At 32.1% G+C, this 19,359-nt stretch overlaps 2 protein-coding genes across 2 annotated transcripts; both read right to left on the bottom strand.

The window, feature by feature from the left end:
• Nucleotides 1-1,300: 1,300 nt before the first annotated feature.
• Nucleotides 1,301-3,493, bottom strand: LOC112791762 (high affinity nitrate transporter 2.5). Its single transcript, XM_025834716.3, has 2 exons — nt 2,231-3,493; nt 1,301-1,794 (listed from the first exon to the last, which is right to left on the bottom strand). Exons 1-2 carry the CDS (start codon nt 3,382-3,384, stop codon nt 1,416-1,418), a joined length of 1,533 nt encoding a protein of 510 aa, XP_025690501.1. The 5' UTR covers nt 3,385-3,493; the 3' UTR covers nt 1,301-1,415.
• An 11,327-nt stretch (nt 3,494-14,820) lies between these two features.
• LOC112791761 (H/ACA ribonucleoprotein complex subunit 3-like protein) lies at nt 14,821-17,285 on the bottom strand. Its single transcript, XM_025834715.3, has 4 exons — nt 17,015-17,285; nt 16,488-16,565; nt 15,826-15,868; nt 14,821-15,059 (listed from the first exon to the last, which is right to left on the bottom strand). Exons 2-4 carry the CDS (start codon nt 16,539-16,541, stop codon nt 14,962-14,964), a joined length of 195 nt encoding a protein of 64 aa, XP_025690500.1. The 5' UTR covers nt 16,542-16,565; nt 17,015-17,285; the 3' UTR covers nt 14,821-14,961.
• Between the last annotated feature and the right edge of the window lie 2,074 nt (nt 17,286-19,359).

The following is a 19,359-nucleotide window of genomic DNA, read 5'->3' as shown; positions in this document are numbered from 1 at the left end:
TTGAGAGTTGCACGTCACTTGCCACTGGTGAAGTCTCTATCTCAAAATTTTTTTTTTTTAGAATTTTGCTTAACTCGTGTCAAACTTCAACCGTGGACCTGTCATGCTCTAAGGCCTATTTGTTTCTATTCGTACTCATTTTGGGTCAACACTCAGCAAAAAATTCGATAGACCAACAACCAGAATTTGGTTGGGACTTGGTTCTTGTATGTCTTGGGCTTAGCTCTTTCTACAGGCCTATTTAAATTCTGTATTGGACTGGGCTAGCATGAACCATGGCTATCTCTCTTGTCTCAAAACTCCTTCTGACCATATTACCCAAAAAAAATCCTTCTGACCGAAAACAAAAAAGAAACTCCTTCCATGAGAAAAAAGAGTAAATCTCGGTAGTCCGAGATTGACGCCGTGCACCAAAATCATCCCTGAGATTTCAACTGCACTAATTACGTCTCTGAGATTAGAAAAATTGTACCATAGTAGTCCCTGATCCGTTTTCCGTTAACAATGCGCTGACGTGAACTTTGAGTGACACGTGTCACCTTATAGTTTGGCCACATGTAACAGTATAATTTGACACGTGGCAAAATAGCATTGTGACACGTGGCATACTCACAGCATGCCACGTGTCGTTGACAGACACGTCATCATCCGTTACACGTGGCCAAACCATGAGGTGACACCTGTCACCAAAGATTCACGTCATCGAGTCACGTCAGCGCATCGTTAACGAAAAACGGGTCAGGGACTATTATAGTACAATTTTTTCAATCTCAAAGACGTAATTGGTGCAATTGGAATCTCAGGACGATTTTGGTGCACGGCGTCAATCTCGGGGATCACTATGGGGATTTACTCGAGAAAAAAAAAAGAAATTTATAACTAAGATAAAAAAAACTAACTTAGATTAATTTAATGGTTAATTCTCTAATTTGCTTAAACAAGTCAACAACTTATTGATCAACGACAAATCTTTAAATGAAGTTCTGATATGCGTTGAATTAATCATTAACCTAAAGATATCACATAAAAAGAAAAAACTAACATACAAATTATAGCAAAAGACTTACCACCTTACTGATAGGGGAAAAATTAAATGAATTAGCATTGTATTAAATTAAGCAGTAATATTAGGAAAATAATTATTCTAGTAATAATCAATGGATATTAAATGAGATACTTTTAAACTTGTTTGAACTGAAGTTTTATTGTTTCCCAAACATGGTTGTAATTCAAGTTTCATGCACTGATTGATAATTAAAGTCTTCATGGGATGCTGGGATGTACTAGAAGAAATTCAAAATTGGAAGAAGCCGAGGAAGAATGCAATCAAAGTTTCATCAAACAGTATTGTTCAGCAAGCAAACTTATGAACAGGCATTAATATTATTACAACTTCGAAAAGGGGAAATAAATAATCAAACATATGTTGGTGTTGGTGTTGGTTCATCATTAGGTCTTGTTGAAGTGTTGTGTTTTCTGCCTCTCTCACTAACACTATTATCAGCAAACTTCAAGCTTGCATGGTGTGACCCTTTCTCTTGCTCCTTTGAGTTCCACTCACCAAGATAGTAGTCTTCTTCTGTAACTTTCTTTGATGATGGACCAAAGAACATGCCACCCCACTGCGGGAAATATATTAGACATATGGGGAGGGTGCATATTATGATCATCACACCCATCAGTGTAATTCCCCTCTCTTTTGAAAATTTTGATCCTTTGAAGAATATTAGTTGGGTCACAACTGCACCCACATTCCCTCCTCCTCCTGTCATTCCTGATATCACTCCTAATGACCTGAACATCATCATTATCAAGAGTTATGGTGTTTATAGACATCAAATCTCAAAAGTTGAGTGATCAAGTGGGAATCACATTCTAATCTAATGGAAATAAAATAGGAGTTGAAACAGATATCTAAATTATACCAGAGAATCCCATTCCCAGTTTCAGCCAATTACATAGGTGAGAAATATGATGCATGAACCATGTACTATATGCCAGAGAATCAAATTCAATGTCTCAACCAAGTACATAGGTAAGGATGATCAATGACTTCCAAAAAGAAAAAAAGAACCTATCCTATTCCACTTTTTCTTTTACTTCTATTTTTGTCCTGTTTGTGTCAATGAGTCTGAACTTGACTAAAAGAGCACTCTGGAGAAAATGGAAAGCAATTCAATGGAACTAAAGATAACTCTAAAGAGAATGAAAGAAGAAGAAGAACACAAACCTTCTTGAGACAAAAGGAACAATTCCAAAGGTCATGCCACAAGCAGCTTGAACAAACACAGAGAATATGATCATAACAACAACAGAAACACTCAAAGATCCAACAAGCCCAAGAATTATGCAGAGGACACCAGCGAATGTTTGGCAAAGCCACAAGGCCCAGAGCCTACCCCTCATCCCAAACCTCTTTGAAACTGCATCAGATATGAAGCCTCCACCGGGCCTGGAGAACAGATTGGCCAATCCGAAACTGGCAGCAATGATCCCAGCAGTGTGCAGCTTGAGATTGAATCTGTCATAGAAGTACTCAGCTATGATGTTATCAATAGTCAACTCCACACCAAAGCAGTATCCATAAGTCAACGCCAGAATCCAGCCTCTATAGTTAGTAACACCATGGAAAAGAACTTTTGAGAATTCATCTTTTGGTTTCTGCCCTGACTTCTTTAGCCTCTGGAAGTTGCCGTCTGGCGTGTCCTGTCCAAATATTAATATAGAGAATGCTGTGAGCATCTGGAAGAACGCAGGGACAAAGAATGCGATTCTCCAGGCCGTGAATTGTGCGGCGCCGATGTCTCGGACGAGGGAAAAGACTAATGGCATGATGAGTTGGGTTGCGCCTCCTCCAAGGTTCCCCCATCCGCCGGAGAATCCATTTGCTCTGCCTACAACAGGGGCAGAGAACATGGAACTCATCCAGAATTGCGTGGACACGAAGGTAGCTAAGGAGAATCCGGTGAAGAAGCGGACAAGGAGATAGGAGGTGGCTGAGTTGATGAGTGAGGTGCAGTAGACAGCCGGTGCAGTTAGGAGAATGAGGGAGGCGGAGGCCAGGCGAGGGCCCACCAAGTCACAGGCTGTCCCCATGGCTACTCTTGCGAAGACGGCGCCGGAGACTGAGGCCACTCCTGCATTGCCGATGTCTGTGGCGGTGAGGTTGAGATTGTCCCGGATGATGGGGAGGAGGGGCGGTGCTGCAAAGCTGGAGACAAAGCATGAGAAGAAGGAGATCCATGAGAGGTGGAATGCTCTCATGTGTGGTTTGGCTATGGACATCAGTCTGAATTCTGTGGCCTTGTTCTCTGAATCCACTGCCACACTCCATTTTTGAGTTTCGTTGCTGCCTTCTGCTACTGCTGGCACTTCCACTTCCATGCTTGGAATTGGATTGGGCTAAACAAACAAGCTAAGCCTCAGTATTCATTTGAGTTCAATATATACTTATGTGGTAACTCTAATTCCTTAGCTAACTAATGTGTGTACGTCACATAAATACAAATATTTTAAAACAGTATTATGAATAGACAAATTTATTTTAGAGAATGAGATAGATAAAATATTTCTATTAACCACAAATTTTAGTAAAAATTTCATATCTTGTATCCTGGGGCTAGGAACAATTAACAAAAAGCCAATTTTATGGTGCCTGTAACTTTGGTATCGAAATTGCCGAAGTTACTTTTTATGGTAAGTTTTAAATATTAAAAAATTATTTATTTTTATATTTTTTAATTTAAATATTAAATTTTATCTCATTTTAGTAAGTTAGGCAAATATATATAAACCCATAACATGCACCTTAACAAAAATAGATAAGTTTTTTGGTTTTATTATAGTACACAATTAGTCAAGTTAACCATTTGTTTTTGTCTTTATGCAGAAAATGAAGGGATGAAAATTTGATTAATATCATATAGAGATATATAGACTTTATAAAGTGTTAATGGTTGATGATCTGTTGGTTATAATTCGAATCAAGTAAAATTATAAATCAGAGTTCATTTAAACACGTGTTATATAGAGTAAGTCTCTCTTAACAGATTTATCTTATAAAATCAAATAAGTATTTGCCAATTCAAATCGGTGTAAATTTTTTTTCGTAAATCTCTCTCTAAACAAGGTCACTAAAACACAGTTACAAGATAATGAACTAACTCCGCAAAATCAGTTTTGGAAATATTTATAACCGTCCCAAACACAACATTTTTATAAATATAAGTAACTCATTGGATTTTTTATTTATATATATTAAATAATTCTATTAATTACCAATTTACATAACTTCTAGCATTTTTACCAAAATGCATTGCATTTCATATTTCGTTTACAGTGTAAATGAAATAATTTTAAACGTACACAAAATATGAGAAAATTTTTAAATACGTGTGCACACGTAATACGTGGAAATCAATGTATTTCACGTATTTTGTTTACACGGTAAAACTGTAAACGAAATGCATTCAAAATTATTTCGTTTACACTGTAAATGAAATATGAGATGCAATGTATTTTGGTAAAAATGCTAAAAATTATGTAAATCGGTAATTAATAGAATTATTTAATTTATATAAATAAAAAATCTGTGTCTCATTAGGTTATTCATTTTAAATAACTTCATATTTATCATATACTTTTACTAACTTGAACTTAGAGTGTTTCTACTGTCGTCTTTCTTAAGAAAAACTAACCTATCATCCTTCTTGTCTAAGAAAAAGTGAATTCGAGCAGAAAAAAACGAACTATACTTTAAAGTCGACTATTCACACAAAAATAGTTAATATTTTTAGCGGCTAAATATATCAAATCTTGTGTGTCAAGGGGACCGACAAATTTATCCTTTATTTATTTATTTATTTTCTATTTTTTTTTCTTCAATTGTCTCGTAAGAAACTTGGACATTGTTTTGAAGTTTATATAAAAGAATGTGATGTTTGAAAATTAGACTTAGAAATATTATACTTAACCAATTAGTCATACAATCAACTAAAAAATATGAAAAAATATTAGGAGATAATGATTTTAGTGTATACTATGTACAATAAAATTAAAAAATAAAATTTAAATTAAAAATCACATAATTAATTATTTAATTTTAAATTTTAAAATTTAAAAAATTAGGATTAGCATTTAAATTCCTTCCCACTATGCATGGTTATTCATAATCTCACTCTAATCTTTAATACACGGCTAATTCTCGTCGTCATCGTTCTCTGGTCCTCATTTTGTGTCCCTGCATCGCTGTCGGCTATACCAACACTGTCGCAGCCTCCTCCACAATCACATGCCGCTCCTTCGACATTGAGTTTGCCGGTGCCAGTTACACCACTGGCTTCATCGTTGACAAGCGCCGCTGCACATCATCCTCACAATCTTTTTTTCTTTATGTAATAGTTTTTTTCACTTCATAAAGGAACAAGAGAAATGGTGTCGCTTGAAGAGATAGAAATTGTGCAAATTCTTTTTAACCGTGGCTAAATAAAACGTCACCACACTCATCCCTTGACCAATGAACTTCCAATTCAACTTCGTTTGGAAGACTTGGAAAAATAGAACGTGACATAATTCGTTTCCAGTAATATATACACAAAGTTATTTTAATGGCTAGTTTAAGATGATCATTTTAGTAGGTATACGAATGATTATTTTGATTGAATTGAGTTTAGTTATATATATATAATTAAAATATGCTGAATATTCAATTCATTAAGTATACGAATGATTATTTTTATCTTAATTAGATGGTTATTTTCACTAAGAATGGACAATGATAACTAATGAAAGAGCTTCTAATGCCGGAGAGGTGGATGATTGATAAAGGTAGGAGTTACAGACAATTGGAGGGAGGAGGAGAGTGTTTGGGCGAAATGCTTTAGTAAATTACGGTTAGGATGATTAATTTTTTAAAATAACTGTTTGAGTTTTTTTGTTTAGATAATTTGAAAAAATTTGTTATTATTTTTTCTCTTATACTGGACTAAATTTAAAACCCATTGTACACATTATCAAAATTCTTCATTGTCTCACTAGAGAAATTCAAAATAAATTTTCATACAAAAAATAAAAATAACCCTTATAAAATCACTTTAATTTTATTTTTACCATAAAAAAACCACACAAACTCTTATTTCTCTTTCCATAGCCATACATCGCGTCGTTCACTCGTCTCATATCTAGGCCACTACTTATGCTGCTGACCAATGACACACGACCTTTTTCTGCCACCGGCCGCCTCAACGTCTCTCCATCTCAAACACCACAACGTCGCATGAGTTTAAACGCAGAAGAAGGTCGCGGATCACACCATGGCAACGCACCATAAACCCAGTGAGTAAGACCCACTACCAACCACATTATTTTCCATGCTAGTGGACGACGAAAAGAACATCGTGCTCCCCACATCTTTGTAATTAGCCGCGACCTCTCTTTCCATCTCTTCACACAGGATCTTTTTGGTTTTAGACAATATTTTTTACTAGTTTATGATGTTTTTTCCCTTTAAATTTTGAATGCTTCTCTTTCTTATGTTTTGAATGTTTTTTTTTTTGAATTTGGATAATTTTTTAAATAATTTTAGATATTTTCCTTTGCAATATCTTCTTGGTTTTGGACAATTCTTTTTATTAGTTTTAGATGCTTTTTTTCTTATATTTTAGATATTTCTTTTTTTAGTTTGGATGATTTTTTAATAGTTTTAGATTATTTTTATTAGTCTTCGAATATTCTTTTTCTAATAATGTAGGATGTCTTGTTTTGTTAAATTTTAAATTTTTTAAAAATAATTTTTGATATCTCGTTTTTCTTAGGTTTTAAATATTTATTTTATTACATTTCAAATTTTTTTATTAGATTTTGGATATTCTTTTACAGCGCCGTTCTTCTCCTTTTTCTTGTAGGTTTTGAATTTTTTAAAATAATTTTGGATATCTCTTTTTTTGTTAGGTTTTAGATATTTTTTGTTACGGTTTAAATTTTTTTATTAGGTTTTGGATATTATTTTTACAATGATTTTGGATGTTTGTTTTTATTTAATTTTAGATATTTTTTAAATTTTAAATGTTTTATTTCATTTATTTTAAATATTTTTTATAATAATTTAAATTCATATTTACTCTAAAAAAATAAAATAAAAAGTTGGTAGTTGATAGCAGGTAGCCAGGTAGTTGCACTTGTTATTGGCTATTTAAAAGAGTTGAATTCGAGTTAAGGCAAATAAGTAAGGAAAGTATAAAAATGAAAAAGTATAGCTTTGAATTTGAAACTCCCCATAAATGCGTTGTTTATAAAACTGAGACGGTGACACGCGACTTCTCATGTGCAATGGAGGCATTTTTAACATTCCTAATCGCCGAGTCTCATACATTTTTAACCTTGAAATTAGATCATAGACAACTTGTTCTTGTTTTATTGCCATGAAAATTCAAATTTTGACTTGTAGTTCATGGAAACAAGCATAGAGGCCTTTTTCATGATGTCTTTTGTCCTTCCAAACATGCATTGATTGGAGAACTAACTAGTGAGAATCAACTTTAGGAAATTTAATCGCATTTCTTGACTATGTAGCATGAGATAGATATTCTTCTTCTCCACATCATTTTAGGTAAGTAATCGTTAAACTCTTGGATATTCCTTTTCTTAGAAGCTAATATTAATAATTAATCATATTTCTATTTTGTTTGTATTTAGTTGTTTATGTACTCCGGATCCTAACTCAATGCAACAATAAAAGATAAAATTGTAAGTAGTTAGATTAGAATAATAAAATATAAAGATGATGAAATATGTATTAACTCAAAATATATGAGTTTACATGTTTGTTTTTTGTTTTTGTTTTTTTTTTTCTCTTCATAAGATGACAACCTTATGCTACTATTTAGTATTTATCTAACTTGTCACGTCAATATTAGCCAAATAACCTATTAACAAAAACTAAAATAGACTTTTAAATTTTATTGAACTATACTTTAAAATTTTTTTAAAAAGAACATACAATATTTTACAAATACCAGAGAAGAACTTAGCATATTTATTTTGGAAACAAAAAGTTCAACACAATAAGGTAGAGCAGTTAAAAAGCATAAAATTATTAAATAACAAAATAAAAAATTAAACTGTAGTCATCTCCAATATTGACATTAACAACTAGAAGGATCAAAATTATCCCTTTTTTGTAGTTCCTAATCGACTTGTTGATAACCTCTGCAACACTTACTTCTTGATTTCTTAATATCCTGTTATTCATTTTTAGTCAAGTATTCCAGATAATAGCACAAAAGTCAATCAACCACCTATTGCGTTCATTTTTCCTAGCAAGAACTCCTGTCCAACTCTTGAAGTGTTGCTTAATTGTTTCTGGAACAGACCATATATAATCTCTTATAAGCGAACAACCAAACACACCACACCCGTCAAGTAAACTCACAACCCAGAAACAAATGGTAATCATTTTCAGAAAGAAAAGTATAGGTAGACAATGAAAATACTAAATAATGTGAACAATTGATATATCGGATGTTCATTTCATTAGGTGTACGGATGATTATTCTAATATTAAGATTTAGGTGGGTAATTTGAAGGTGTAGTGTGTTTTGATTTGATTGGTGGTTGATCATGTTGTTCAAAAAAGTTATTGGTTACCTAGCATAACCCTTTTTAGAATCCTTTTTACACAACACACAATCAATATCATTTTGACCAATAATGTCAAATCTGCTTAATCTGTTCTTAGTATTGACCCTACCAACTAATACAAATCAGGTGAATAACTCCACTATTGGTGGAATCAACTCCCTCAAAATGGAACAAGTGAGGCGATAACTAAAAATGTTCTCCGGGAGTGTTAGATGAAACCCATAAAACCTGCACAAAAGAGTTAGTAGAATAAATGTTTGATCTATCAAATTTTCATACTATTTTATTCTTTTTCTCGAATGCTAAATTGACAGATTATAGTGGTCGTTACCTGGTGTCCTCGGGTTGTCGGTGGGTGATGGACTGGAGAGGGGAAGTCCCGAGCTGGCGTGGAGCGTAGGAAAATCACGTGCTATCAACGTCGGAAGTTGGACGCGGCGGGAGTGCCTACCTGCAAGGACACTCCGATGATCAAGTTAGAGTTCGTACTAGAGGGTGGCAGAATTAAGTAAGGATGTGACGTACCTTGGGGGGAGAGCTGTCCTCTTCATTATATACCATGTTGGGTGAGCTCATTAATGGTTAGGCCCATTGATAGAGAATGAACTGTCACCTTCCACGTGAGCGGGTCGTCCGTATTTGGGGTCGGTATACCGAGTACCGACCCTGGAGGCTCCGACCCGAGTGATAGCATGTTTGGGCTTGGGTAGGGCAGTGCCCCGACCCGACGACTTATTGGGCTGGACTTTGACAGTCCGTAACATATAGCACCCTATAAAATTAATTCACTAATTCCTACTTTTATTAGAACAACTTTCTTTTCTATTATAATCTGTCCTAGAACTCACAATTCTTAATTACATATTCGTTTTGGTTTGAAATCAAAAAAATTATAAAAAATATCCTTTAACACATTATAACTCAGTCAATTATCCTTCCAAAATCAAATATTTTATTCTTTTATCTTCTAATTTTAAAGACAATTTTTTGATCATTCTATTTCTCACCTGCTGATTTTTTATTTATAAGTCTATAATTAATAAATATCTTTTTATAGACCTCTTCTTTTAGACACAGATTGACCAAAAATTAACATATTTAAATTCATTTATTACAAGAAGCACTTAGCATATTATTTAGCGGTTCTAAAGTTTCCAAGGCAATACAAGTACATTACAGCATATGCTCTTTCTTTTAAGTGTGATGATGATAATATTTAGGGATGAAACCACAAAGAATTAAATAAAGTAATTAAGCAGCGTGTATTAATACATTTGTATTAACGAAAGAGATAGAATAAATGAATAATAAAATGGAGAATGAAAGGTAGAAACAAAAGAGAGAAAACAAAGAAGAAAAATATAATTGTGGCCGGCTCATCACTGATCATGAAATGCAATGCTCAAAACAAAGGAAATCTGACAATCAAAGTGTGTGTATGTTGAATCTTTCTGAATGCAGCAACTATTCCATCTTTAGAAATCTATTTAAATTTTTGGAAATATTTGGTAATTAAAAAATATTATTTAAAAATAGTCTAAATTTATTTTATTAGTATTTATTAATTAATAATTAATAAATATTAATAAAATAAATTTTAGTTATTTTAACTAATTTTTTATTATTTTTTTCTAGCATTATCGTTATATTTTATATTTTTTCTTTTAACATATTAATAAGGCGAACTATTTTATTATAGTTGGTTATTTCATTGAACTAATTATTTGCGTATCTTTAGCCTTTGCTAATAATCTTTAATTCAAATTTGAGACTTTTAATTTTTGAATTATCAAAAAGATGGAACTAGAATCTGTTATGATGATTAGAATTAAAAACTCAAATTATACTTTTTATGAATAATGGTATTCTCTTCATTAGATAAGTAACCAACTACCAATATAATTGACTAATAAATTTTTTTAATAATTTTAATAACACATTAGAATATAAAATTCTAACAAGCATCTGGGTAACACTAACCACGAGATACATATTCAACACAGCTTAAGCAAGGTTCCACTTCACAAAATTATATCTAAATCATAATGATAATACTTCAAGGAATATATTCTTTTTTCTTTAATTTCCCCTCTTAGATATGACATGTTTATATATGAGTATAAGTTATTAAAGTAAATATTATTTGTCTTCATGTTTATGGTAACTCGGTCATAATCCACAAACATAATTAGAAACAAGCACATTTTTCACATGATTTTGTCGGCTACTTATTAACCTAACACCACTTCGACTTTTCAAAGGGAAAGAATATATTAATATACGACATTGTTACTCAAGTTTTACTTTATTTACACTAATGTAAATTAAACTTCTAGTCTCACTACAATAATCTCTTATCATCACTTTTTCTAGAAAATATAATAGCCTAAAAAGTTATGATAGAATCTAAGGAACAAAGAAGAGAATACAAATATATATAATAAACAAAGTTTTCATGGAAAAAGTGATATTTGTCGAATTATACAATTTATGACAATTGAGTTAGACTAGTCTTTTAAAGCATGCAATTTTCACTAGTAAAATTTAATTAATTTTGTGATTGCTTTATACCCAGCTAGCTCATATATTCTGGCATATATATTTTAAGGATGAAAAATAATTTATATTCTCTTATTATTAAATATTTTTTCTTAATCTTTTTCCATCGTACTCCTATAATAACGTGTATCATTAATGTTTGAGGATTGCTTCGTCCAAGATTATGATGAGCTGTGACTGTGGGACACTGTATATGTGAAACTTGAGAAGTATAAACTCCTAAAAGTCTAAACAGATGATTTCAATTACAATTATGTTGACCAATTCTTCCACTGTTATTAATATCAAATAATCAATATCATTGAAATCTAGGCGAGTGGACGATAGATGATGCAAATTAAATGAGAATATTCAATGGTATATACAGAATCTCGTGAGCATTATTATTATAAGGTAGGGTATATTCATTCTACATCCAAATCTTTTGGCGAATCTCAAAATAAATAATTGAATTTGAATGCTCCTCCTTTGACTTTAGGTATGTGTTCAGTGTGTCCTCATTTCGTGCCAGAATACATACCGCGAAAGTTGCCTCCTCCAAGGTGGAGTTATATATATATAGAGATAATACATTAGAGTATGATGAATATGTTATACGATAATGATGTAAGTATGGCTAAAATTAAAATTATATTTTTTATTTAAATTTTGATAATATTTTTTTAATAGTATTTTTTAAAAAATATTATAATCATTATAAATCACTACAGCATATTCTTACTAAAATGAAATTGATCAAATTTATTGCGTATAAAAATCCATTCAACGGTGTAAGTCCACAAGACTAGGGGTGTCAATGGGTAGGATAGGGTAAGGTTTGAACCCAACCCTAACCCTACCCTACCCGCGGGTTGAGAAATATTCAACCCTAACCCTATCCGTGCTCAACCCGCGGGTATCCGACTCTACCCGCGGGTTGACAAAAAAAAAACATTATAATGACACAAATATCTCATAAATAATACAAGTATCTTTAGTTCAGTGGCTAAAAATTTTTTACACATGCTTAAGGTCCTTGGTTCAACTCCCATATATAACATTTTTAAACAAATATAACACATATTATGGGAGTGCGGGTAGGGTTGAGACTCAACCCGCACCCTACCCGCTCCGTGCCCAACCCTACCCGCAGCGGATCGGGTTGGCAATCCTACCCAACCGGGTTGGGTTGGGTTAACAACCCTACCCGACCGGGTTGGGTCGGGTTGGGTACCCGTGGATAGGGTCCATGCTGCCAAGCCTACACAAGACTTGGCTCTCGATATGTTCGAATTAAAACACGTGCGTGTATCATTTTTCAGATAAATCCAATTATTATTAATTACTTTTTCTGAATTAAAGTCGAACCGGTGAAGGTGGAATGATAGTATATTCATTCTACGTCGAAATCATTTGGTTGATATTATCAGACAATAGTATCAAAAGGATAATGTTTCGGGAATTATCTGAAATCGGACTAATTAAGTTTGAATGTGTGGCTCAAACGTTAGAAAAAAGTGGTTTTGACTGATTCGTATCTGTGAGCCACCTTTCAAGTTGTTTGTATGCTTGAATAGGTGGAGGTGGTACCTGTAAGAAACTCCATTACCTAAGTCAAGAGTTGAGCAAGTTTAGAATATTGAAATTTAAGTATACCTGAAAACATTAGTGTATTTATAGGGGATGAGCCAATAACCACCATTGAAATAGTTCTACGATTGATGAAATGATGGTAGATAACCATCCTTTTATCTTAGAATTGTTGAGACCTCTCTTTTAAAAGTGGGAGAGAGATTTACGGGAATAGTTATTCATTTAGATAAGTGTTAAGTGTCTGCTTACGTTGAACCCGACCTCTTGAAGGAGGTCAGACAAGCGGTAGAGACCAATCTACTAAATTAGGTCTTTTAACTCGATTTAGGTCTAGCTTTATTATTTGAGTATAAATAGATACTAAGTATACTTTTACCAGAATATTTAAAAAACAATAAATAAATTATAATAAATATAAATAAAATTTGCTTTCTATGTCTAGTTATTATCCTTAATAGACTAATAGAGAATATATGTGCAGAAAATAAAAAACGCTATTAAAACTAAGCTTCATTCAAATTGCCTTGTCACGGTTGATCCCTGATAATCTATTAGTTAATCCAATCAAATTGATTGATTTGATATAGTTTAAAGGTTACTTGTCATAATAAGTCATAACCAATGACACCACATCGTTTTGTAAGAACAGATTAATTTAGTTGACCACCCTCTAATAATATACTCACATTAGAATAAGAAAAATGTAGCATGATTGTTTTAAAAAATGTTTATAAAATATTCTTTTAAATGCTTATAAATTAATAGGTAAATTTTTTATGTTCTGAAATCTTAAAAAAATGGATTCTTCCTTTATTTAATAGTTGTGAGTATCTCTATCTATATTATTCAAATAATGAGAAGGAGAAAGTTTACAAACAAATAAACAATAACGTAGTTGCAGTTGTACTAACCAGTAAGTCCCTTTGCTTAATTATTCACTCAAGGTAATACGATATATTTTACATGTTCGTACGCTTCTTATTTCTGCCCTAATTATTCTTTTCATATAATATATCACCATTCACCAAAGTTAATTTATTAATTTCTCTAAGCTTCGTATTTCTTAATTTTACACACAAGTTTTAAAAGAGAGAATATCAACCACTGAAACACAATTCAGAATCATCAATACAAAATCTCGCGCACTTCTGTGTATTTTTGTTTGTTGTTTGCAAGATTTTCTGACCCGTCAAAATCTCACGCACTTCTGTGAATTTTTTTTGTTGTCTGTAGTATTTCACTAATTTGTCGCTTATCTAAATTCTATTTGAGAGTCTGCTATCAACCAACGGATTACTACATGTACAAAACGAGATTTGAACCTCCACTTGAACCTCCACATTTACTTAAGAGAACGAGTGAGCGAACCACTCGACCAATCTAAGTTGGTTTAGACACGGAATTTTTTCCACCCACTTTGATCTAAAACTTTCAACAAGCATATGATCATCAAGTTCTTGGGTGATGGCCCATTTTCATCTAGCTTTCTAGCAACCTACGCCTCTACTTGACATGTTTTTCATGGTGCCTTTGACCCTGAGCATGTCCTTTCCATAAAGGCCTCACGATTTTAATCAAATAACATATACTAATAATTTTGGATGTTTATTATTCCTGATACCCGAATGGTTATTATGAATAATATGGGTATATTATATTTGAGAAATTAGTAGTGATGTTTATTTTTTAATTTATATTAGGCCAAATAAACAGTCTATTGTACATATTGTACAAATACTCCATTAACTTCCTAACGGGATTCTTAGTTTTTTTCAAGAATACTAACGTATTACTAAAATCTGCTGACGTGTGAAATAAAATTAACCACATCTCAAATTTTTAACATGCCTACAGAAATGTATCAAAGAAACCAACCTAATTCACATGCTATCTGAATCATATACTAGTTTTCAAGAAAGTAGAGACCTGAATTTGTGTTTGAACCCTTATTTTTCCTTTTCAGAGTTATGATATTCGTCATAACTTAAAGTTTGAAAAATTGCACAGAACAACAAAAAATATACGAGACTTGTTAAGATACAGTCCTCAAACTAAATGTTCAACAGCTTAATTCATTTAACATTAAATGTGGCAAATAATATCTGAGATACATAACTTTCACACCAAGTCAACAAGGAGCAAAACAAACAGGGAGTGAAAGGCGATGGCACAAATAATAGCTATGCATATATCTTAGTACTTGGGAGGTGGCTGCTGTGTTGGCAACAGACCAAAACGCTTCTTCAGAAGAACTCTTTGCCGGGAGTATTTGTCATCCGGTGAAAAACGAGCTGCATATCAAAAAACAATAATACACTCACAACAATGAACCAAAACTAATCAATTAATGCTGTTTCAAAAGCAAAATAAAAGGAAAGAGAAAAGAAAATCCACATAACTTAACCACTGAGAGATTCAACTTAATAATGCACCTAATCCTTATCTTGTTGCTTTTATTTTAAATTAGGAGGATATTTAAGATTTAAGAAGATAAATTGGTATATCATTACTCTTAAAAATGAGCTTCAGATTGAACTATCATTAGCATTTCCTCTCATTTCAAAAGAGCTGCACTACATGTTTGATGTTGATGACCTGAGACTGAAATGAAACAAGGACTATAGCATACACTAATGTGTCTAAGTGCAAGGGTTAGAGGTGTTCTTGCACTTGCTAAAATAAGTTTGGCTCCTCTACCATGAATACGCAATACAAAAGGCACAAACCTCGATGACTAAGATATTAGTGAAACAGGACATGATCAGTCCCAATTATTAAGTTCCAATTTCCAACATGACTACCGCTGTACCGCATGTATAAAATATAAGTACTAGCCTTCAATAGAGCAACTCAGATTGCTAGCAAGAACGGATGACTCGAACTCATTTACAAGACTTGCATATAAGTGGGGCCCTTAAATATATATTTTGATTTCTAGAATTTATCCAAAAAATATAAATGAATAAAAAAATAAATCTTCAGTTAATGCAAAAAAACATTGAACAGAGCAAGGGCAGCAGAGCTAAACAACTACAGAGATTACTCATTTATAGCTACCTGGGTGAGCAGATTGTGTGGCCAAACCTAGTGGTGTTTCCTTCTGCAAATACAAAGCAGCTAACATTTAGTGCAACCTAAACTTCTACAATCGAGAGGCCACAATGTCCACACTTGTCTTTCATGCAATGAATTCACAAAGAGAAGGTCCAATTGACAATTGAATAATCATCGGTAGTATATTATTCGTGTCATCACAAAGCGATTTCTTTTATCTCGGGACACATAAAGCTTTGCTTAAAAGAACCAAAAAAGAAAAATTCAATGGCACATGTCTGCAAGCATAGTTGTCAATTTGCAAGTTAAATGTCTACAAACTTTTTATGTTTCAAACATCTTATTTATATCAATGTTTAGGTAATCTTATCATAAAAAACCTCACGGGAGTTGTGGAGGGTCAATAATACACAGCTTATCTATAACACTAAAATGGCACAAGTTTAGCATAAGACTTTGCACCGGAGTCTACTCTCAAGAATCATATATCATTACAACAATCAATTTAAATGGAGAAAAAATAGCATGATATTTTTGTTCAATACTTCCAAGTTATGAACTTAAATTAGCATTAACAAGTTGAGTTTTCGAACAACCAAGTTCAATTTAAAAAAGAAAAAATAAAAACATGTTAAATTCTCAATATGGATTTAGGGATCATTTACCTTGGTAGTGTAAACTTTATCACCATTGTCATTTATGTAAAACTGAAGATACATTGTGGATAATATCTCAGTAAATTACTGCAATGGAAAAATACAAAACCTTGAGCATCAACATGCACATAAAGTAGAAACACCTAATAACAAATACAAGAATTATTTCTATACTTAGGATTTAGGGTTAATAACAGCAAAAGTATGAAAATAATGAGAAATAATCAAGAGTCATGTGCATCTAACCAACTAGTTCACGATATACACTGAAATAAGATAGTAAATATATGCACATGGGTGCCTACTTGGAAATTGGGGAGAGTGTTCAGAGAAAAATTATCAACAAAAGAAAGTAATGAAAAATAGATTCCTTTTTCCAAAGAAATCTTGAAATCCTTTTTCATCACGCATAAAAATTATAATATAAAACATGACAAGATTTTCTCCAATTTATTCTTCGCCTCATTTTCTGACTGACCAAACAAAATAGAAGCAGAACATGCTAAGCAAATTGCCTTGAAGATTCATTGACTTACCAATTAGCTAGCTCCTAACCTTCAAATCGATCCTGCGCCACTTCCTTTTCACCTTCTGTGTGTGATTTAACTTTGAAGACTAGAACCCTAAACCCTAAACAAATTATTTATTTATATATTACTTTTATATTTTTGGATATTTCTCCTTGATTTTTATTTTTTATTTTTTATTTTTTTGGTTTTCCTCGTGTAATTTCCGCAACCTTGAATAAGTTTTATTTTGGGCCATTGTTTCATTAAGACATTAACCACCTTCTCAACCAACAAGCCCAAGGAGTAGAATCTTAATGCCCAATCGTTAAAAAAAGTGGAAATCTCTTAGGACAAAAAAAAAAAGCAATTGGCAAATAAAATGAAATAAAATAGATAATTTGAAACCAAGTTGGGTTGGTCTAGTGGTTAGCTCACTAGTCCGCTTAAGTAAGTGTCGGGAGTTCGAATCCCGCCTGCTGCATGCAGCAACCCATTGGCCAGCGACAAACCCTTAAATGGAGTTTAGTACCGCGGCGGATTAGTCCTTGATTTGAAAAATAAATCATATCAATTTTAAAGTGGACAATTGAAAGATAGAGAATACAATTTCGTAGATACTCCCTACAATTTTTAAAGTGGACATTGAAATTGGTGAATTGTATTAAAATAGTCTTTTAAATTCCAATTTTACTATTTTAGTCCCTAAAATTCGAAAAAAATAGACCACGTTAATTTTACATTTGCTTTCCGTCAAATGAATGTTAATGCAATGAGCGACATGGTACAATTCTTGTCACGTTGGATCAGTTGGATCAATCTGAATAAAAAGATCTCCAATCTGACAATCTCAAAGTCTTCCAATATCTCTATTTATATTCTTATTCCCTTTTTAATATGGATCAATCTCCAATTTCTTGCCCAACGACAAGAAGAATAAGTAGGAGAAAAAGAAGAATGTTAACCTAAATGTTTTTATAAATTTGGGGTAATAAAAGAGACAATGACTAAATTAATGCAATAAGACTTATTTGCTAATGTAGCTAGTTGTTAGTATGTCCAACGTGGTAAAGATTGTGTCACGTCGTTTACAATGTTATCGCTCAGTTGACAAAAAATGGTTATAGAACTAATGTAGTATATTTTTTAAAATTTCAAGGATTAAAATATTGTACTTTTAGCTCGGTTAATGTCATTTTTATTGCATACAAAATAGACTTAGAAAATTTTTTGCCGAAGAAAAATTTTTTGGCCGCAAAATAGAGCTACTTGGCATTCCAATAAAAGATTAGCCAACATGACATAAAATCTAATTTATCTTATTTTAATTCTAAAATAAAAGCTTAGTCAACAGAATCTAAAATTTAACTTTTTTAATTTAAATTCAAATAAGATATTAATTCTAAACTACTCTAAATCTAAATTTTATTATATATTCCTAATCTATATTCAAATAATATAACATATTCAAATGATTAAAATCATTTTTGTTATACAATATAAGATAAAATTAAAAAAATAATTTTAAAGTCAATTAATATTAATATTATGCATTATTAGTTCATTCTTGTTTCTTTTTCTTTTCTATCTTCGTCTTTCCCCTTTTTCTTTTTTACTTTTTTATTATTTTTTCTTCTTTCACTTTTTACACCATTCAAAAATTTACCAAATATAAAAATGACAATACTGATGATGTCAGTCTTATTTAAATATCTCTTTTTTCTTATTTTGCATACATGAAACATAAAATAACGTTTAAGACTTTCTTTTACTGTTTTGCATGCAGCATATGCAAAATTATGTTTTCAATAATTTTACAGTCAAGAATTGCAAAATTGTTACATACTACACAAAAATATAAATACTAATAGTACATTTATCTAGAAGAAAGTATAAAAAAGAACAACGTTCATTGTGAACAAGGTAAACAACGAACTAAAAAAAAGGGTAAAAAATCTAAATAAACCAATTGGAGAATTTTATTACCCAAATCAGCCAAAACAAAAAATTTTTAGCAATCCACCAACGAACAAACATATATAATTCGAATCAACATGATTCGAACTGCAAATGCAAGTAATTCGAAGCAACTTGATTCGAATTACCTTTGAAAGGAATTGCATGTAATTCGAATTAAGTATATTCGAATTATGTAGGGGTAAATCGAATTAAGTCAATTCAAATTAGTAGGGAAACGAGTCTAAATGGAGTTCGAATCATGTTGATTCGAATAATGTATAAATAGTTCGAATTAGGTTGTTTCGAATTAATGTGTTCCAGACCTGTATATATACGTGATGAACGTGAGTTGCTCTCAATATTGAGGGGTCATATGGCTGGTGAGGACAGTTTTATAGTGTTGGTTCACCACAGAG

This window comes from Arachis hypogaea, chromosome 3, assembly GCF_003086295.3.
Source record: "Arachis hypogaea cultivar Tifrunner chromosome 3, arahy.Tifrunner.gnm2.J5K5, whole genome shotgun sequence".
NCBI lineage: Eukaryota > Viridiplantae > Streptophyta > Magnoliopsida > Fabales > Fabaceae > Arachis > Arachis hypogaea.
The sequence above is the reverse complement of the archived record's forward strand: the minus strand, read 5'-3'. Positions and strand labels throughout refer to the sequence as shown.